The sequence below is a fragment of the Spea bombifrons genome, chromosome 4, assembly GCF_027358695.1.
Source record: "Spea bombifrons isolate aSpeBom1 chromosome 4, aSpeBom1.2.pri, whole genome shotgun sequence".
Taxonomy (NCBI): domain Eukaryota; kingdom Metazoa; phylum Chordata; class Amphibia; order Anura; family Pelobatidae; genus Spea; species Spea bombifrons.
In genome coordinates this window covers 5,572,971-5,595,447 of record NC_071090.1, presented here as the reverse complement: position 1 = coordinate 5,595,447, position 22,477 = coordinate 5,572,971, and the positions used below count along the sequence as shown (strand labels likewise).

General features: G+C 41.9%; 1 protein-coding gene across 1 annotated transcript; it reads right to left on the bottom strand.

Annotated features, from left to right (window-relative positions):
* Positions 1-2,844: 2,844 nt before the first annotated feature.
* On the bottom strand, positions 2,845-20,830 carry ADAM19 (ADAM metallopeptidase domain 19). The gene is made up of 22 exons (XM_053465645.1): positions 20,707-20,830; positions 18,483-18,589; positions 17,324-17,394; positions 14,385-14,463; positions 10,872-10,948; positions 10,411-10,588; positions 9,385-9,450; positions 8,646-8,717; positions 8,226-8,392; positions 8,049-8,133; positions 7,762-7,901; positions 7,222-7,399; positions 7,015-7,104; positions 6,542-6,737; positions 6,100-6,208; positions 5,322-5,523; positions 5,097-5,174; positions 4,670-4,778; positions 4,425-4,575; positions 4,135-4,195; positions 3,307-3,471; positions 2,845-2,999 (listed from the first exon to the last, which is right to left on the bottom strand). Exons 1-22 carry the CDS (start codon positions 20,798-20,800, stop codon positions 2,919-2,921), a joined length of 2,556 nt encoding a protein of 851 aa, XP_053321620.1. The 5' UTR covers positions 20,801-20,830; the 3' UTR covers positions 2,845-2,918.
* Between the last annotated feature and the right edge of the window lie 1,647 nt (positions 20,831-22,477).

The window sequence follows — 22,477 nt, the reverse complement described above, 5'->3', positions numbered from 1 at the left end:
CAGGGCTGTCATTACACGCGGCGGACACTAGATGGCGCTGAGCATCCGCCAGAGACGGAGAACCACATGGTGCTTACATAGAAAGGAGAGCAAATACACATACATGTACTTATACACACACTTACATATACATACACACCTTATACATATATATACATATATACCTACATATACATACACACATATATATATACATACATATACATACACACAAACATATATATATATATACATACACACAAACATATATATATATATATATATACGCCTACATATACACACACACACACATATATATATATCACACACACATACATATACCTATATGCACACATGCACATATACATACATGTACACATATACAAATGTACTGGTATACATGTATCATGCATCATATTGTGCAAAATGGACAGTATTCTTTATTGTATGTTTGCATTTGAATTGCGTTCCAAGCTATTTAAGCCACGTCAGGCATTTATTACGCAACTGAATCTGAAGAAGAGACTGAAGTCGTCTGGAAGGCTTACGATCCATCACCATGGGAGTGATGGGAGTGATAAAGGGCCATTTGAACACAGGAGTGATGGGAGTGATAAAGGGCCATCGGAACACAGGATTGATGGGAGTGATAAAGGGCCATCGGAACACAGGAGTGATGGGAGTGATAAAGGGCCATCGGAACACAGGAGTGATGGGAGTGATAAAGGGCCATTGGGACACAGGAGTGATGGGAGTGATAAAGGGCCATCGGAACACAGGAGTGATGGGAGTGATAAAGGGCCATCGGAACACAGGAGTGATGGGAGTGATAAAGGGCCATCGGAACACAGGAGTGATGGGAGTGATAAAGGGCCATTGGAACACAGGAGTGATGGGAGTGATAAAGGGCCATTGGAACACAGGAGTGATGGGAGTGATAAAGGGCCATTGGAACACAGGAGTGATGGGAGTGATAAAGGGCCATTGGAACACAGGAGTGATGGGAGTGATAAAAGGGCCTCTGTACGTCTATGAAGAGATTCCATTAAAAATCAGCCGTTTCCAGCTACAATAGTCATTTACAACATTAACCCTGTCTGTGCTGGATTTCTGATCCATTTCCTGTTATCTGTTTTTCTTTAATAAACGAGGACTTTTCTCAGTGACTCCGAACCTTTGAACGGTGGTGTTTGCTCAACATGAAGTACGGGGATTTCTGTTAGTAAAAGTGCCTCTAGAAGTTCTGTATAATCCGTCACGTCCCACCTGGGGTTACTAACATCCTCACACGTATGAAACGGCTCCTGATCATCTTCCCCTCAAAAACATAGAATTTGCTGTGGATCGGGACCCGTTTGGCTCGTTTCCCCAGTCGTTGGTCTCGTCGTGGCTTCAGGAGCCGTATGCCGGTCCCATGCGTGTTTAAATCCCCTCGCTGTATTAGCCATCATTTTTTTTCAGTAAAAACATTTTATTAAAAAAGCAATATATATCACATTAATATTGTATTTTACTAATAAAAAGCAAAACACGAACAACAATAAGCAACAATCTTTATTTAAAAAAAAATGAAATTTATTAAAATTAATAAATATGAACAGAACTAACAAAAAAAATTCATTGAACTGTTTATGTTTAGGAAGCCTTTCTGTTTTGTTTCCCATCTCACAACAATCAAAGGCCACAGACACAACCGGCGAGAAGTTGCCCCTGGGGCTGAACAGGGTATTTAGAGTCACCGGAATTCCAATGGTCATTCCTGACCACCGGAATCCTAGTGACCCGGCGTTACTAGTATACGACACAAAATATAGAAATATCCCTTGAGATAGTTATTCAAGTATCATATTATATATATAGTAGGTGTGTAAAAAGTTATTATTTGGTACATTGAATCATTTTTCATCTTATATGCATATTTACTCACAGGTTCTAAGGCGATCCAACGTACGGGTTCTAGGCTCAGAAGTTAAGGACATTCTTATTCCTTGATATGACCAGACTCCCCCCTGAGTGCAGATCTGTGGAATGCGACATGTTTGTGGTCATGGACAACTGGATGTGACTTGGCCACTTGGCCCGTGCGATGCATGAGTTTATGCGTTGAGTAGCGGAAACCCACGGTCCAGAAATCCGGTAATTAGGTGGCGGCTGAACACAGCCAACGCTTTCACCATTAATGGTGCCTTCAGAAGGAAGAGATGATCTACCAACCAACCCGAAACTCTGAAATCTGTGTTTTCTTACAAATCTCTGCGTCCCAAGCGACACATAGAGGTTTGTGACCCTTCTTTCTGAAGGCACCATTAATATATATGGAAAAGTGGGTGGAGTTAGGTAAAGGCCCTCCCCACTTGACTTATAGGCGTTCTACCCACCAGCGAGTACCTATTGCCAGGACTGGATTCCTTGAATCAAGCCTCACGTTCCTTGGCTCCTTATGATCGTTTTGAAGTTATTTAGCATCATTTGATCAAAGCTTCGGTTACAGAATATCTCTCCGTATACAAAATAAAAGGTCATTTCATCAAATGTAGAAAAGCAGCATTATTCGTTTCGTCTTTAAGGAGTTTGATATTTTTTTGGAACTCCAGGAAGACACAGAAGGCGGAAATATCTTTTAAAATATTCTCAGAAAACTGTACCCTGGATGGGGGCTGCCATAAGGGCCGTTTACATATGGAGACGTAGGAATTCTAAATGTTACAGGGTGGTAACCCAAAGTCACGAGTCCAGTTTTAGATGGCCAATATGGCAAACCCATACTGCCTTTCAGTGCACTATATTTCCTATTGCACCTATATATATATATATATATATATATATATGTATATATATATATATATATATATATATATAATGTACAGGGAAATATACCATTATATAATATATTATCACTGATATCCAAGCTCCTAAATTCAATTTTTTGTATGTTGTCTTCATGAGATCTTCTGTATAGCTGCGGCATGCCTGGTCCTATTCGGGGGAACAGGTGGTGCCCTCCGGGGTGGGTCAGAGATCTGCATTTCCCAAAAAAATATTGTTAGTTTCGAAAGTAGTCTGGGCTAGTTTAAGACATGTAGGACAAGTTCGGCCCTCACAGGCATCCTGATGATCAGTGATACAGCCTCGCTCCTTCCATGGTGCCCATATCAACCCTCAATTTTCAAGACTTTGACGTTCTATTACTTCAAAAGTCCTAAAAACAATTCCGTTTCATAAAAACTATCTTAGATTATTTTTTATAATTTATATAATATTCGATATAATAAATATATCATTTATGACGTATTTTATTTGTCTGGTTATATCAGTGGAACAGCATACCTTGGGGTGTACTGGAGGGGGCGGAGCTGGTCTACTAGGGGGCGGTATTCTGATTGGTCCAGCAGGCTTTGTAGCTCCTCCTTCTGGCTGTCTTGGCTGATGGCCGATCGAAGTTCTCGATCCCTCTTTCAGGTTGTAGTGCGACGTTACGGGGCTCTTAGAACACTGCGCATACAAACAGTTATTCTATAGTGCGACTTTGTAACAATTACACACATAACAGTGCGGCGTACTAACGACCTCCTTACATTTCACGTTGTTACTTTAGTGCATTGTTACTAAATCATTCGGGTTCTGGCGCTTTGAATACTGGGGCCTTAATCGCCAATAAAATGTTTGTTCCTCTCGTTGCGGTTTTCGTTGCACAGGGCATTCGTGATATTCTTAATTGTTAATCACCAAAAATGGCCGCTGTGGAACAGGATACCTTAAATATTCCTTTTTTTTGGCGAGGGGGCTTTTGGGCTACACCTTCTCTCAGAAGACTCCTTGGGAAGGACCAAGAAGAGTTGCCCCTCCTGTAGCCCTTTGGGGCTGTGGAGGGAAGAAAGGAGTCTTCTTTCTCTTCATGGAGCACAACCCAGGAAGATTAGGACTGGGGTCTCTAGTGGCCCTTACTGGACACCAGCATCAGGGCTTTAAACAAAAAATCTGTGCTTTGAACAAATAAAGAAAAATAAACTATTTTCTAGTTTCAATTTGGTTTGCTGCTGACACTTTCTACAACATTCTAGCATCATAATCATCGAGGAACCTTTGAAGTACAGCCGTGTCCTCAACCGCCCCACCACCGTCACCAAGAGCACCGCAACCACCTCGGAAACTTACACTCTGCTCTTGAGGTCTCTGTCTGTAAGAAGAGTCCAAGTTGGGTTTTTCTTGGCTATCACTGTAAATGGAAACATTAAAATTATCTACAGCGGTTACCATGGATGACGTTGTTATGGATGAGCAAGTGGCTGCTTTTTTTTTTTACGGCAAAATGGGGGACCTTCCGTGTTTCTCAAGAAAAGCTAAAACCCACCGATGCTTCCAGATAATAAGTTCCAACATAGAATTTTATGGCGGATAAGAACCATTCGGCCCATCTAAGTCTGCATTGAGAGGTCCACACATACCTTTTGGACAACGATCCTGTGGCAGGTGGCCAATCAGGCTTGGTCGATCTGTGTTTGGCCCTGTGTTTGTAGCGATATATGGACACGGAGAAGGCCATCCCGGCCAGTAATGCTATGGTCATGAATGTCCATAGAGCCACAGCCACTGGTCCTGGCGAGAGACATTAAGACAATGTGTGTCAGGGTTGATTTTGTGGCATGCGACGACCATATCCACCCATGCAGCCGAAGCCCGGTGGCCTTACTTTCTGCAGGAACAGGGCCGCTGTCCATGCTGCCGCCATTACCCGTTTGGTTACAGTACGGGGGTTGCCAGCCAGGGAAACAGTGACAGTTTTGGTTATTGTTGCAAACCTGGAAGAAACATAAAAATGGTCATGTGATGTAAGTCACACCGCTCGTGATGTATACACCGACGGAAACTCAGAAGCGGAAACGAGATTTTTTTTTCCACAAGAGTTTTCCTGGGCGGAAAGTACAATTTTCCACCTGTTTTCAGAAATGACCATTTTTCCTTCCCGCCCGGGCTTGGGATGCAAAACCTTTCTTTTCCAAGTTTTTTCTTCAATTACAAGTTACAACTGTTTTTTTTAAAGCTTGCGGTGGATCATAGGAGTTGTAGTTGGACTTAAGAGCTGCTGGTTTCCTACCCCTTTCCATAGAAAACCTTACCCCGTTGCCGTGGCATTTTTTGGCACACTCATCGGCTTGCAGGAAAGACGTGTTTCTGCACTGCCCATCGAAGCAAATCTGTATGGAGACACAAGCTATTATTACCACAAGGAACCCAAGAAAAAAAAAGGTCAGAATCAAGCTCGAATGACCCAAAATGTTCCAAAGGAACAAAATAAGGAAGCACGTGAGGTTATATTATGTCCTAGTAGGCGCAGATCTTACTTGGTTCTCTCCACATTTAGTTCCAGTGAGCACAAGGCCTGGATCCATTGTGTCTTCTTCCTCAGAAGCCCTGTAAAAATGGGTCCCTCGGCACAGCACCTGCCGGCCGTCCATAGTGATCGTCGTGTCTATTGCCACAGCGTTGTTCTCAAGCGGCTTTGCGGCTGAAGTCTGACACTGGACCTTCCCACACCTGGCATCTCTGAAAATAAGGGAGCAGTCTAATGGTGATGTCTGTCTAAACCCCATATATATATATATATATGAAACCCCATACCTATAGAAACCATATCGGAATAAGATAACCTTGAGCACCTTGTGTTTTAGAACAGAACATAGAATTTGATGGCAGATAAGAACTTTTTCAACAATCAAGTCCCCTTTTTATACCTGCTGTGAGACCTCAAACCTACTTGGTCCTTGGTCTTTGTCTTATATTCTTTCTACTTATCCTATTTATGCTTAAATTCAATCTATGAATGTCTTCCACCCTCTCATGGAAGAAGTAAGTATTTACATAACACCTCCGTCTCTGATCTTCTAGTTTTGGACAATTATCTCTTTTTCTGGCCTTTCTCCTCCTTTGAAATACATCCTTCATAAATCCAGTTATGGCGAATGGGCGGTCCCTAAACCCATTGAAAACAATGCATTTTGAGCCCATACATGTACGGGCTTTGTCATTAAGGGGTTAAACAAATAATGAAGATGACAATAACAACTAAGACATCCTAATAATGAGAAAAAAAAACACTAATTAGGGGCTTGGATGACTCACTTGGCTTCGCACTTCCGATATTCCCCGCTCAAGTCTCGTCCACAATTCCCATACTGGTCTCCGGCAGCATTGATCATTTGATAGCACGCATCCGGTGCAGAGCGTGCACCTAAAACGCACAAAAAAGGATATTGTTAACATAGAGGAAACATAAACGACATTACGGAATAATGATAGGCAAAGAAAATGGCCAAAGGCGTATTGGTCCAAGAGAACATGGAGTCTTTGGTTGAAACTGATACCGACTGATATTGGGCCAAAACTATACACTTATAAGCTTTCAGGACCTCAAGTCTTCTTTGGAGGTCCCTGAGGCTTACGAGATTCTATATTTTTTTATATTGGCCCAGGAAATTTTATCCCCTTTGACCCCATATAACATCTTGTCATGATACACGTAGCCGGCTGTGATAGTAAAATCTACATTTTTAGGTTGTCTCACCTTTTCCCCAGAGCTGACGGCACTGTTCTTGGTGGGTAAGGCACCTCCCGTTGTAGCAGAAAGCTTGTCCTCCGTGGCAGGACGTCCCGTCCAGCTGGAAGGAGTTTTGGGGACAGACCGCAGATCGTCCGGTGCAGAACTCAGGGAGGTCACAGGGTCGGGATGGCTTCCGGCATGGAAACCCTGGTGGCCTTAGCTGGGCAGGAGTGAAATACACCAGGGTTAGCATTCCTGTGCTAAGGGTAAATTTATTTTCCTAAATACGGAGTGGCTTTTTTCATGTAGCCATTGGCTTTCCTTGACAGGCCCTCGGGTGAACATAGAGACACACAGATGGTTACTGAAGGCCAATGGCAACTTTTAGTTGCCATAAAACGTGTCTAGTAGAACGTTATTTGGTGTAGTTAGATTACTGATGGCCAGCTGAGGTAATAATTATTACTATTGTTCAATAATATGTATCCACTCCTCACTTTGCATTGATGGCAGCAGGTCCCATGCGCGCAATCAGCCCCGGGCGTCAGGGTGCAGGTTGTAGCGTTACAGCAGGGGTTATTGCATTGCTAAAAAAAGGACAAAAGTCAAATATGAGGTCAATAGGGAATGAAAAGCATGAAACGTCACGTGGTCTGCTCCCATGCTTCCATATTCTGCTCCAAACACCCCATGCCATGCCTCACCTCAAGGTCCCCGCAGTCACACTGCTCCCCTTCTTCCAGGAATCCATTTCCGCACCTCACACCCCCATACAGAGTCTTGGTGTCGGGCGCGTTGCCGAGACACATGCCGCCGCCGGAGCGGAGAAACAGATTCAACTCCCGTCGGTTACACGCATTGAATGTCTTGGGGAACGGGTGTCTGGGTACAACGCGCAGAAAACTCTTAGCATAAGGAATTATAACCAATGTACTTAACTGACACAACAAACATTCCGAGCTCCTAGAAAAGAGGGGCATCAGGGGAGGAAAAAGGGGCATGGGGATTTGCACCCAGAAGACGCACACCAGGAAGAGGATTTCAGCCGTGCTGTACTGATAAGAAATCACTTAATTCGTAAAGTTGTTTAGGGGGATCTTAAACCAGAATTAAAGATCAACTGGATCACATTGTTTGTTTTCTTTTCTTTGTCGTGTCCCTTTAAATATTTGTGGATTGAATTATATACCCAGGGTCGGTTGAATGAATGAAATGGAAGATTGCTGTAGATCACCAGGGCTCACCCGGTAGCAGCCGCCATAATGCACCCCCCATCCTCTGGTCTAGCTGTACAGCAACCGGCAGCGTCGTGGCTCATCCCAAAGTTATGGCCGATTTCATGGGCCATTGTGGCTGCCACACCAATCGCATTATCAGAATGATCCTGGAATTGCAAATCAAAAGTTAAAACCGGTCCAATCTGAGATTTTCGGCCTATTGGCTAAGAAAAGGTACCTATGGGCACCTGGAATACACCTTTTATTACCCATTTACCCAAAAATAAAACCCATCATCCTAGAATTCATCTCACCATGTTGACTCCACCGGACTGATACGAGGAACACATGGCCTGTAGAGGCGCCAGTCCGATGGTCGTCCCTTGGAAGGCGCGTCCCCTACGGGAGAGAAAGACGGCAACAGAGACAAAGAGTCAAAGGGCCAGCTTCTACAGCATCCTCAATAAAAAAAAAGAGAGAATTGTTCTCACGTTATTAGTTGAGCGTTGTCATGAGGGATTTGTTTCAGAAGTTTTCTTCTCCATGACAGGAAGGCACGTAGGGTGCTGTATGGATTCTCAGAAACGTTGCACTTGTCTCCATTAGACCAGATCTCCAGACCCACAAGGGCTATGCGAATGTTCAGAGACCTGTAGAACTACAGGGGGGGGGGAGAATGAGAGGACTCCTATGTTCTGAAGATCTCAGAAAGTTATCAAATTCCATGACGTGGCACAGAAAGGAAAGCTGCCGAAACGTGGGTCATGAGGACTGCCAGCCAAGTCAGGAGTTTCTGGTCCTCCAACAACATTTAAAAGATAAAGCCAGTGTTGGTGGTTGTAATTCTATTCATCTGGTGGCATGTGGACCAAATGTTACCGTCACACCATTGACTCAACGCTCAGCCTCACCTTATCAATATAATTGGTGACCTCCAGCATTTTCCGTTGAGTCTGCTCCAGATCAGAATTGTGTTTCTGAAACTAAGCGGAATGATACAGAATAGCACAAAACTCTAAATTACAACACAACAATATTGTCATCGTAACATGACGTGGTAACATTTGTTTCTTCAAAGAGGTAACATTTCCATCAATTATAACCTCTCTTCTCCATATGAATTACCATGTGCCTGCTGTCTTGCAAAGAATCCTTCATAACAATACAAGTTTCTGCCCCCGATACCACTAGTTGAAGTGCAAATGACAGGAGTTTGCCACAATAGGCTAAACACGTTTCCCAACAACCTTTTAGTTCGGTTTCCCGGACCATCAGCATTGAATGGTGTGGGTTGGGACCCACCAAGCCATCCATGCTCATTGCGCAAGGGCTTTTTGACAAGACGTCATATTGTGGTTCCCTCAAGTCTTGGCCACCAAACCGAGACATCTAGAAAGTATGGAACTCACTGGCTCCTTGTAATGGCCACCAATGTTTTGGTTCTGTAATGGGAATGGTCTGAAAATATAAGAGATACCCAAAGATGGGTATTCAATAACAGATTGTATTTTTGCCCAAACCGCACATATTCTGTGTTGTCTTAGTACGTCTTTTGGGAAAGACCTTTAGTCTAGAGAGATAATTGAATCTGGAGTGCACTAAACCGGAATTAACATTAGACCGTTAGATTCCTTAATCCCAAAACGTTACCTCTGCATAGTCAGCGACTAGGTAAAGCTCCACGCATCTGTCCCCTTCTGGGTCCTCTCTCTTCACCTGCGGAACGCACACAAGAGGACAATTCCTTAGTTGCCCCGTCTGAGGGTGTTGCTCTCTTGCTATCATAATGATTGTATGTGTAGTTCTGTTCAAGGTAGACCCAATACTGAAGTCTCCTCTTTAACAGAGACCAAAGCTCACTTGATGTACATCCAAGTCTTGATAACATTTCACTGTGAGGGAGAACCAGCGTTGAGAGGGACACTGACCATAGATCCTTGATGAGGTTAAACTGTACCTACAGATGGTTTCTTTTAAAAATACAGATCACATTTTAATCAGAAACCGCCTACACTGGAGCGCGAAGGCCAGATGTTAGCTCAGTTCCAAAATATACAACGTTGAGGGCCATTTTATTGATGATTTCGAGACATCTGTACAGCGTCACCAGATGCTTCTGTCACCTGGAGGATGTGGTGTGGATGGAATTCTCAAACAAGAAGATTAAAAGGAAAGCTGAAGATAAAACAGGATAATCCAAAAACTAATTTTAGGAAGTGGGTTTTTTTTATCGGATAGCAGAACTTCCAGTTCTGAAGCGTTACAGCTGATACTAAAAAAAAAAAATCAGGGATTTTGGACTGAAAAAGCAGCTTCTTCTCTAGCGAGATGCACTAATTTCTCATTTTAACTGCATTTTCCAAATGTATACATATATTTATGAAAATGACATATTAGACATATTAATAGCATGAAGGGATACAATTTTCTGTAATTTCTGTGATCTCATGTAATCAACTTAGTTCATGACAAAGCTCATACATGTACGGGCTCACAAGACTAATATTCCAGCCATGGTCATAGCTAAGCCTATCTGGGTTGATCCAGACCACAATTTCATATCAGATTCCTTCAACTCCTTCAACTTCTCCATATCTTGTGCATTGACTCTTGGGTTGATGGAATAAACCAGATACCATGGGTTTGTGAATATGGAACGAATGAAGGGGGACTTGCCCTTTGATGATGTTCCCCGGCATGACTGGTAAGCGCAGAGAAGTTTCCAGGAGCTGGATGCCCACATCTCATTTCCCCGAGATCCAGAAGTTCAGCCTTGTAGATGACGTGGCTTCCATCCTCTCCTGGCAGCGGCTCCACAACGTAGCTTTGATTGGCACTTAATGTTATGAGTCCTCTGAGGAGACAAAACAAGGAATAGATACCCCGGGCAAGAAATATCCCAGTTCTCTCTCCACTGGGATGTCAGGGGCATTAGGACTATTATGAGGTTATGGGCACTGGGTAGCAGCATTGAGTAACAACCACCCATCGTGTCATCAGACACCAGATGACCTAGTCTTAGGTTCAATAGATACAAAGACAGTTATCGGTATCTAAGTATATTGTTGCGGATAACGTGACATCCAGTAGGGCAGTAAAGTATAAACCAAACTGGTTAGAAGAATGTACCTCCTCACCTTATACCTGAGCAGGTGCTTATCACAGCGCTGGAGTCTACCTCCCCACGAACGTCTCCGTGGTAGTAACAATGTTCCTAAAAATGGAAGAACATCTCGCAATATTTTTTGGGGGAAAACCATTAATTGAACTTAACCGATGGGTGTATTTCGCTATCATTTAACAAAACATTCCAATTCAAACAATCCAGGAGGAGCGTCACAACCAACAACTTTGGTCAACACAAGGGTCATGGGTTGTTACGTTCTTGCGAGCAGAGCCCCATTTACCGAACCCTTCTTATGTGACCGTGCAATTTAAGCAAACATCCCGTGTCTTTCTATGATGGAACTTTTAGAACTTTATTGCTTACGAGAAGGTTCTAGACTTAGAATGTCATGTGAGTAGCACACAGATCATTAGTGAAACATTCTTCTCTCTCTCGTGTGATAGTGAAGGCATCTCCTTATGTTATTCCATTGATCCTATTCATCAGACGGTAAGATACTGTTGATCATCATCATCATCATCCTTTGATGCACAAGCTGCTCCGGATGACACAGCCCGGCATGGCTTATCTCCAGGCTGATGAATTGCAAGCTTTGATGGCCACTGCCCCCAAAGTCTAAAGAAAGGGGGTCTTCCCATCTCAAATCCAGAAAGAGAACATTGTGCGGATTCTCCTAGACATTCTTACTGATATACCCTCATACCCCCCCCCCCATCTTAGTGCCTGGAGGGTAAAAAGGATGATCTCACTGGGTAAGATTTAACCCTTTCATCCCATGTGCACAGAAGAGAGATCACTTTAAAGTATGTTAGGGTGCTGAGTGACGCACAAAGATGGGTCTGTATGGATTTCGTTTGGCCAGAGGCTTGGGTGACATGAAATGTATTAATATCAGTGGCTGATCTCAACCGTTCTTACAAAATATGCCACGAGATATATCGCTATGCAGAAGAGAAATATAAACTTTATTAACCGGAGAAAAGTCCAGAATAATAAGAAGTGATTTTTTTATGATCGTCTTCCCATTATTGGCTAAGAATGATAATAATAATAATAATAATATAATAGTAATAATAATAATAATATAATAATAATAATAATATAATAATAATATAATAATAATAATAATAATAATAATAATAATATAATAATAATAATAATAATAATAATAATATAATAATAATAATAATAATAATATGAAAATCTGCCTTACATGCTCTCACATTATACCTTTTGCACGTGGGGGGTGCAGAAACCAGCCACCAGGAGCTTGACCGTGATCCCAGTCCGGGCCGGTGCTCTATTTTACTAGGAGGGTGGTGGATAAACGGAACAGTCTCCCAGCAGAAGTGGTAGAGACTAATGATATATAATAAAATCATTACTATCGGCATCTGTAGTCAATCATATTGGCCATTGCTGGTCAGCATAGTGTGAATCGGCTAAACTGCATTGGTGTGAAGAGTTAGGGCTCCTTCTATGTAAAGAATTCTAGGTACTGCGTCTTTAAGAATAAATTGTTGATAATAAATATCCATTTAGTTTTGTTTGTACGTATTTAGAATGTCTTTTTTTATGGATACACATCTTTTTTCTTTAACAGATATGTCGCATACTTGCAGCTTTGTAAGTAACTTATTGAAATCCTTTTTTTATGGGTTTCTAGAATTCATTGTAAAAATCTGGTTATTTTACCCTCTAGGGGCTTACAAAAGTAACAGTTGAAGGGCATCATTGTTTCTTATGAGATGCTCATCACCCATGTATCCCATGCATGTTTAAATTCCTGTTAGCAGCCTCTTACCACCTCTGCTGGGAGGCGGTTTTACTTGCAAAAGTACATAAAGTAAAATATATGGGGCTTTTGACTTATGAGCAAGCGAGGAATAATGTCCTAAAGAATACTAGCTGACATTATAGACAACGGCTAGATGGAGTTTTTTCTTTTAAGATAATTAATGATCCATCAAATGCATTTTTAAATGCAAAGGAACTCATAACAGCGTGTAATCATTTTATACATTATCCGGTCTGTCCGTTCCATTTTTGGGGTTTTTTGTTTAATAATCTTCCCTTAAACGAGAAAGAAGTATGTTTTGAGATCACAAACGGAGATTACAGATCCAAGCCGCGGGGATCTAACCGGGAGCCGGTGTGTTTACTGTGGGCAGAGAAATCAACATCATGACACAAAGCCGGGGTATAAATAAACCAGAGATGATCCAGGACATCCTGCTTTTTTAGCTACGCTGCAGAAATGTTTAATGTTAAATGTTTAATGCGCGGGGTTGAAGAACCGATGAGAGTTCCTCAGAATTGCAAAGGAAATTTTAGCTCGGTCAAGCTAGACAGATCTGGAGGACATCTGCCGCTGGTTCCATCACGATTTGGACTAAGTGGACCTATATTTTTTAAAATTTCCAGTTCCGATTGCGCTAAACCTATGAGCTATCATGGAAATTTGCTAGAGTTAGAAGAGTAACTTCCAACGTGGGGCAAAAAAACTCAACTCTGGAACTCAGTTGGGTTCCTCCAAGCAGAGCCGGCCTTAGGCGTTGTGGCGCCCTGTGCGGACTACTCCTCTGGCGCCCCCCCCTCACTACCCCCCCTCTCTGCCCCTTCAAACTACCCGCCCTCTCTGCCCCTTTAAACTACCCTCCCTCAAACTACCCCTCCCCTCTACCCCTTCAAACTACCCCTCCCCTCTGCCCCTTCAAACTACCCCCCCCCCTCTGCCCCTTCAAACTACCCCCCCCCCCACTTACCTTGTTGCCGGAGTCCTGCGGTAAGAGCGAGAGGCATCCGTCTTCTCGCTCTGCCGGCATTTCATGTTGAGCGCCGGTATAGTCCGGCGCTCAACATGAGATGCTGGCACCGCGACGGAGTCACGGAGAGTAAGGGGCGCCGAGCGGTTGCCGAGAACTTCACGAGCAACCGCTCGGCGCCCCTGACCGGGACTTAGATTAAAGCATCGTTTTTTTTTTTTTAAACTTTATTTAACATCAATGATGTTAAATAAAGTTTAAAAAAAAAACAAAAAAAAAAAAACGATGCTTTAATCTAAGTCCCGGTCAGGCGCCCCTGCAACCATGGCGCCCTGTGCGGTCGCACAGGTCGCACACCCCTAAGGCCGGCCCTGCCTCCAAGGTTCCTCAACTTGGACAGCTTCCATGAGTCCTCCCCTAACCACACAAAAAGGTCCAAGTCATCCTTTTAAATGTAACAGTCAATACCAAGGAATAGAATTGTTCATCCTGGTTGTATATTTAGAACAACCTTGGCCCTTGTAGAATGGACCTCATGGACCTTGCGTGTAGGAGTAGGATCAGAGCAGTCCAGCACTTCTGCACTCAACAAGACATTGTCAGAAGCCACGGAACCTTCTAAAAACACAATCATACCTTTACGTGGGGTTTTAGGTGGATCAGGTGTGATGTCACACGTTCACCGTGTATCCTTGACACGGCATTGTTAAATAAACCGTATCTAACACCAGACGGTGACCACCATTGTTTCTACCTACCGTCATGTTTGGAGTCCTAATAATCGGAGCATCAGTAAGGCCATAATGGGTTTCGGTGTAGTTTGGATTAATGAGTTGCCTACAAGGAGGACAAGAGAAACAATTACTTCATTTTCAGAACTATGATTAAGTTCTTCTGAAGATAAGAGCACAAGATCGCTCACCACACAGTCCCACCACAAACAAAGCTGATCTGATTGTGTAGAACCAGGCTGGGGGGGGCATATGCATAGGACCTGTCACCTATAGATTATACAATACCTTCTGATCTATAGGTAGCTTCTCCCATACCTCGTAGGCATCAAATCAATTATGGATTCCCTGCAAAGTCTAGAAAGAACAACCTTAGGGTTATTGTTGCCCCCCCACAGGGGTGGCGAATGGAAGGGCTTTACCAAGACGTTCTGTATGACTTTGTGATGTCTCTGAATGTAAGAGATTTAGAAAACCATTGTAATTTTGACTTAAAAACCCATTTTCCAAATGTTTCGATACAAGTACTGTGACTTTTAGGGCTGTAGAACGCTTTGATAGAACCCATACTAAGAAATAGGATCTATAGGTCATGGAAGGTGGACATCAGGGGAGGAAAAAGAGGCACCTGGCTTCTGAATGGCGACTGCCCATGCTATAGAGCTTGGATGTTAAATATATAGATATAGCATGAAATTGTACCTAACATGGTCGGAACTTGGGGGGGGGTTACCATTCACCTTAATCAAACCCCGTGATGTCCTCAGAAATGTCATTCTTTACGCCCCCTCCCTGTCTCATTCAGCCCTTCGCCAGCATGTCACGCTCTTCACGCTGTCGGAAGTGCATGCGCTGCCGCCGAGGAAGCCTCGGATTACTAATGTCTTTAAAGAGCCTGTTCTGAGAAACCATCGTCCGTCTCTGTTTCGGAGCCGGGGGGGGGGGGGGGTCGGACTCGGCGGAAAGGTTTCATTAAGCTAAAAGCATTAAGCTTTAAGAGAAGGGGGGGGGTCTGGCTAAGAGCCCTTAATGCACAGACTGCAGAATCTATCACACAATTAGATCATTATGAGAAAGGTCACGGCAAACAGACCCTGTGATGTCACAGCGATGAGCTCATCTCTCGTGGCAGACAAGGGCACAGAAAAGCCACATCAGGTCAAACTGGAGGAAGCGTGGAACGACCATCGCTAATGATTGGAATTCCTATAGGCTGCAGGTAACGGATCGCCAGGGGCCGTGATGCCGGGGTTTAACCCCTCGACTGCCGCGTGGATACAGCAGAGCAGTGCAATTCTAGGACAGCCAACGCTGGGAGGGTTTTTTATGGCGTATGATGTAATGGGACGGAAATAAGACACCGTGCGATACATTTACCCGACGGGACTGGAAGCGGCTTAAAGTGAACCGAAATCCCTTAAATCAATTTATTGGAAAAAAAATAACAGACACGTAAAACTGAAAACAGGAAAGGAATATCCGGGAAAGGAAAAAGCAATCAGACAGACAGACAGAGAGTGAATGAGTGAGTGAGAGAGAGAGAGAGGGAGAGAGAGAGAGTGTGAGAGAGAGAGAGGGAGAGAGAGAGAGTGTGAGAGAGAGAGAGGGAGAGAGAGAGAGAGAGAGAGAGAGAGAGAGTGTGAGAGAGAGAGAGAGAGAGAGAGAGAGAGAGAGTGTGAGAGAGAGAGAGAGAGAGAGAGAGAGAGAGAGTGTGAGAGAGAGAGAGAGAGAGAGGGAGAGAGAGGGAGAGAGAGAGAGAGAGGGGTGAACAACTAGATACAATCTTTGGGGGAAGCTAACTATGGAAAAATCACATATGGATGCAGATTAACTAAGTGCTGGGTACATTTATTATTATTATTATCATTATTATATTCATATAGCACCATCATATCCCACAGATAAAATATAATTTTATTTACAGAGAAAGGGAAATTAGAGGGTGTTATTTCAGAAATAATAATAATAATAATAGTAATTAATAATAATAATAATAATAACAATAATAATAATAATAATTATTATTATTATTATATTCATATAGCATCATCATATCCCACAGACCTAAAAAAAAATACGATTTTATTTACAGAGAATTAGAGGGAGTTATCTCAAATATGGTAGTAGTAATAATAATAATAGTAATTATTAATAATAATAATTATTATTTATTATTATTATTATTATTATTTTTTCATATAGCACCATCATATCCCACAGACCTCTAAAAAAATATGATTTTATTTACAGAGAAAGGGGAATTAGAGGCTGTTATTTCAGATATAATAATAATATGTATTTATATAGCACCATGATATCCCACAGATTCTAATTGCACCATACCTTCTAAAGGACCCTGTTCAGTAATTACAGTCCCTCTTTGGACCCCAAATTCCTCTGCCCCTCTGATTTCCCTTTTTTTTTTGGGTGTATCGCAGGGTTCTACTGCCCTAAATAGTACAATAATAAGTTAAACAAACAGCTATCATTAGGTCCGCAGATTAGATAAAAAATCTTGGTAAAGCCCCGGCTCCCTAACACACATGAGAGTAATGTGGGGGCATATAGTCCTTGCAGTACAAAAGGGGACCCCAGGACCTAGGGGACCCCAAAAGGCTTCTTGATGCCGACACTAATGGCATCTGCTAATAAATGATGTATATATCTATTTATATATATATATAAAATGTAATTTACAATTACAATTTAGTTAAATCATGAAATAAAACTACGTGTCTCATATATATATATATAATACGGAACAGAAATGCATTGAAAACCAAGGAAGGGAGCACAGAAAGGATCCAGTCATGACATGAATTCCACCTTTTTTTAAATAAATATATATGTATATAAATATATTATATATCTTTCTGTTTCGTATGTCTATTCCAGGCAGTGATGCTCTTAGATGTCGGCTTCGTTCCATTTCGGGTACTACTTATTCGAGCGTCACTCATACTCACTGGTTTCTCCGTAAAGACAGGATGAGATCTCTCCGTTCTACGGTTACTAACAACTCCACACGCGCTGGGTGCTAGAAAGCGAAGGAGAGAAAAATACTACTTAATTTCCATACAGAAAAGGGGAAATAGGTATTATTTCCAATACTTTAAGCAGGCAGTAAAGAGGAGTAACCGTAAAACAAATCTTTACAGGAAGGGTAGTGGATACCGGGGATAGACTTCCAGTAGAAATGGTACAAAAGGGAGTAAATGAATTCGAGAAAGTTTGGGGTGTGCATCAAGCCATCCTAAATCATTAAAAAGTAGAAATGATTCATAAAGGGAAGAATGGTTGTTTTCTGCCGTATGTAAATATGAATCCAATATTTTCCAAAAAGTAAAAACCATTTTGATTTAGTGAAAAAGTTTCCTTAAAAATTAACAATAACTCCAAATCTCCCTTCTATATTCCAGTTTCTTTTATTTCCTACATTTTTGCATTTTAAATACTAAAAGGACCACTTTTAAAGATAAGCCACAATCATAAAAAGTAACATTTTTTTTTTGTACGATACATTTTACAATTTTTGAAATGTTTTTATGTGCTACCCCTACGGAAAAACAATGTCAGGCTGCTATATATTTGTAAGAGTTCTCGCTGTGTCAGCTTAGCCCACTAGACATAAACCCCGACGCCTCATCATACTGCCTGGGCTAAACGGAATGGCTCAGTCTTATTCACCCAGTTGGACACCCTAATGAATGAAAGTCTATGGAATAAGGGACTTTACATCGCCATAAAGCATCAGCTCAGTGTGGAAAGTCCCCCAAAATATCACATGAATTATAACAATGGCTTTTTTAACCTTACTGTATACAGCGCTGGGGGTTATATTACTGTATACAGCGCTGGGGGTTATATTACTGTATACAGTGCTGGGGGTTATATTACTGTATACAGTGCTGGGGGGTTATATTACTGTATACAGCGCTGGGGGTTATATTACTGTATACAGCGCTGGGGGTTATATTACTGTATACAGTGCTGGGGGTTATATTACTGTATGCAGTACTGTGGGGGTTATTACTGTATACAGGGCTGGGGGGTTATTACTGTATACAGTGCTCGGGGTTATATTTTGTTGCAATGGGACTTCCTGTTTAGCAGCAGGTAACTCACCTTGTCACCAAGTCGAACCCGTTCAGTGTTGGGCTGCAGCCACTGAGGTTGGATGATGGCGGCGTGCGGCAAAACCTTCTTCAGGTGGCTTGGCTGAGTGTGAGATCCTGACAAACACAGAGGGTGTTAAAGCCAGTGCCCTATTTACTTTACGGAGAGGGTGGTAGATAAATGGAACAGCCTCCCACCAGAAGTGGTAGAGGGTAATACAGTGAGGGTATTAAACATGCATGGGGTAGACATACGGCTCCTGAATCTAAGACGAGACCAACGACTGATTAAGGTTTGAGTCTTTATAGCAGGAGAATGAGGCCGATTGTGTTTTTGTTCACCATTTATATACAATCTGGGCAGCAGAACTGACACTCTAATCTCCAACAGATTGTAAACTAGCAAGAGCAGAGCCCCCGTCTCCTTCTGTATGTCTTTTAAATATTGTCAGTCCGCTATTGTAACACCGCTACGGAATCTGCCGGCGCTATATATATAAAATGTAATATAATCTCTCAGTCCAGCCAGATGCTCCGCGCGCACCATGTGTGTCTATAAATTACACGCTCCTTTCTATATATATCCCAGAGCCCTCCGTGTCCTGCATACCGGGCCGGGGCACAGCTCTCGGCTCGTTTTATACACATACATCCAGCCCGCTGTGTATCCAGCACACGTATGTGTATATAAGCACGGCGCGTGTTTATAAACCATGTGCACATGTAGCTTTTTTTTTTTTTTTTTTTTAAATAACATTTAGCAGAAGAATTGTATAGAACTGGTGGAGAAAAAAATGCTACTTACAAAAAAAAATAAAAAAGTAATATATATATATATATATATATATATATATATATATATAATGTCAAATAATATTAGAAAATAAATTTTAAACAAAATGTTTATAGCCAATAAACAATTAAACAATTAAATACAATTTAAAATACTAAAAAAACTTAATAAGAAAAAACAATAAATGTATAGAATTTAGAATATATATATATATATATTGTATATATATATATTGTGTGTGTGTGTATATATATATATTGTGTGTGTGTGTGTGTGTATATATATATTGTGTGTGTGTGTATATATAGTATATATATAGTATATATATATATATTGTGTGTGTGTGTATATATATATATTGTGTGTGTGTGTGTGTGTATATATATATTGTGTGTGTGTGTATATATAGTGTATATATATATATATATATATTGTGTGTGTGTATATATATATATTGTGTGTGTGTGTGTGTATATATATATTGTGTGTGTGTATATATATATATATTGTGTGTGTGTGTGTGTATATATATATTGTGTGTGTGTGTATATATAGTGTATATATATATATATATATATTGTGTGTGTGTATATATATATATTGTGTGTGTGTGTGTGTATATATATATATTGTGTGTGTGTGTATATATATATTGTGTGTGTGTATATATATATATATTGTGTGTGTGTGTATATATATATTGTGTGTGTGTATATATATATATATTGTGTGTGTGTGTGTGTATATATATATTGTGTGTGTGTGTATATATAGTGTATATATATATATATATATTGTGTGTGTGTGTATATATATATATTGTGTGTGTGTGTGTGTATATATATATATTGTGTGTGTGTATATATATATATATTGTGTGTGTGTGTGTGTTTATATATATATATCTTGTTAGGAGGGACTTCATAGCAAGTTTGTATCTTTGTATCTGTATGTATCTTTAAGTTTCCGGTATTTATTATAGATTGTAACAAAATCATTTCATTCATCACTAAAAGCAGAAGAAAATAATAAAATAATAGAATAATAGAATAATAATCCCCATCATTAGATCCGCACTCGGTACATGGAAAATACATATAATGATGTATACATATACTGTACAGGTGTGTATATATATATATATAGTGCACACATATGTTATACATCATAGATATAAACACACATGCCTATAATGAAAGATACTGAATATACACGGCTTGTGTACTTGTTCAGATGCCCGTATTGCGTGCAGTGCACGGGTTACATGTATGTAGATGCTGCACGGGTTCCATGTATGTAGATGCTGCACGGGTTACATGTATGTAGATGCTGCACGGGTTACATGTATGTAGATGCTGCACGGGTTACATGTATGTAGATGCTGCACGGGTTACATGTATGTAGATGGAATAAGCCAGTCGCCCCGGAGTCTCGCACTTGCCTGGCCCGTTGAGCACCGCAGGTGTCAGCAGCATCACGACGGCCACCCTCATCCAGACGCCGCGAGTCCCCCCGAGCCCCGCAGCCCCTGCCATCCGCGGGACCCCCAGCTGCCTGCCCAGTCCGCCCGCTCCTGTCAGGGGCCAGGCATGCTGTCAGGGGGCCCCCGCGCGATCGGTCCACACAAAGCCTCACGCCGCCGGCCCCGCCCTGCACAACCCGGGATCCTCCTACCGCCCAGGGGACAGGACTACTACTCCTAGCATCCTCATGCTGCAAAGGGTGGCTGGGATGATGGGAGGGAGAGTACACAGATGAGCCAGTGGGAGTGACTTCCAGTAAGACAGCTGGAGGATTCTACTCCTATCATCCTCAACCGGGAAATGGTGGCTGGGATGGTGGTTAGAATGAGACCTAGCACGGCAACTGGGGACTACTATCCCTATCATCCTCAACTTGGAACTGTCTAGGATGAATGTTGGCGCTATATAAGTAAAAGATAATAATAATAATAATAATAATAATAATAATAATAATAATGTAATTAGAGTGCACAAAGGACCCAGTGGTGGAGACTACAACTCCTATCACCTACCAAGCGCACTCACGCCCTGCAGGATAGATGCAAACTACAAATCTGTTGATGGGCAAGCCCTGTAATGTGTTTATTCACTAGAAGTCATAAACTCGGGCACAATTATCTGCAGACCTGGGGGCCGCCATTGTCGTCAGTCATGTGATATGTGGGGTGCTTGCGGGGGTCCGTAATGGAATAAAGATGCCATGTTTCACAGGTTTAAGTGTCATCAGAGAGGGTTGTTTATGTTGGAACCTTTTTTACGGGATTACCACTTGGCCGTAGAAAGTAGTCTTGTGGATTTGGTGGGTCATATATATATAGAGCAGTTGCAAATGTGGTGCAGTTACCATAGAAACCAATAAGTGTCCCCACTGATGATCACAGAGTCACCAGTAGTACGCTTCATAAACATGGCTACTATAACCAACGGTGTATCTCAAACGTGTTTACCCCCGCCCCAGGAATACATAAATGTTCCAGGAGCCTTCCTATCATGCCTACCTTTATAACACAAGAAACATATGAAAGAGGCGAAAAACATACTTTATTATAGCCATTTATTATAGCAAATTACCCTTTCAGTACGGAAATATCCGTAAAACAAAACAAACGATGGGTTTCGATCTCGTTTTAGATATTTACTCTCTATCTTCTTGACCTGTGGGTTCTTCCTCGTCACCGCTGTCCGTGACGTTGACCAGCAGGATATGAGAGAGATCCGAGGGCGAGCTGGTGAAAGCGCTCCGTACCTCTCCCGGATTCGAATGCTCTGCGACTGGAAGGTAGACGTCTGGCCCTTGGCAAGGCTGGGAGCCGCCAGCCGCGTGACTGGAGTCCCATGAGTCTCCACCTTGGCCACGCTCTTCGTATGCAGTTGGAGAGACGTTCGCATGGCGAGTAGAAAACGTGGGTTCCTGTGGCCGGCACGGGGCCTGGTGATACCTAAGGGTCTCTTGCAGGTGAGCAGAGTCGCTGTAGAGATAGGCAGGGTTGCCGTACAGCCAGGCGCTGTGAGGAACATAACAGAAGTGCTGAGCGTTAACGATGGAAATCGCCCGTTTACCACTCCGAACATGGACTTCAGAAGAATATTTTTTTAAGCTGATTTTAATTTATTGGCTTTCCATTTCTTATATATTGGCTTTTTAAGCTGAATGTTTCAAAAAGCAGGAATTTTAGGATTTAATACTTA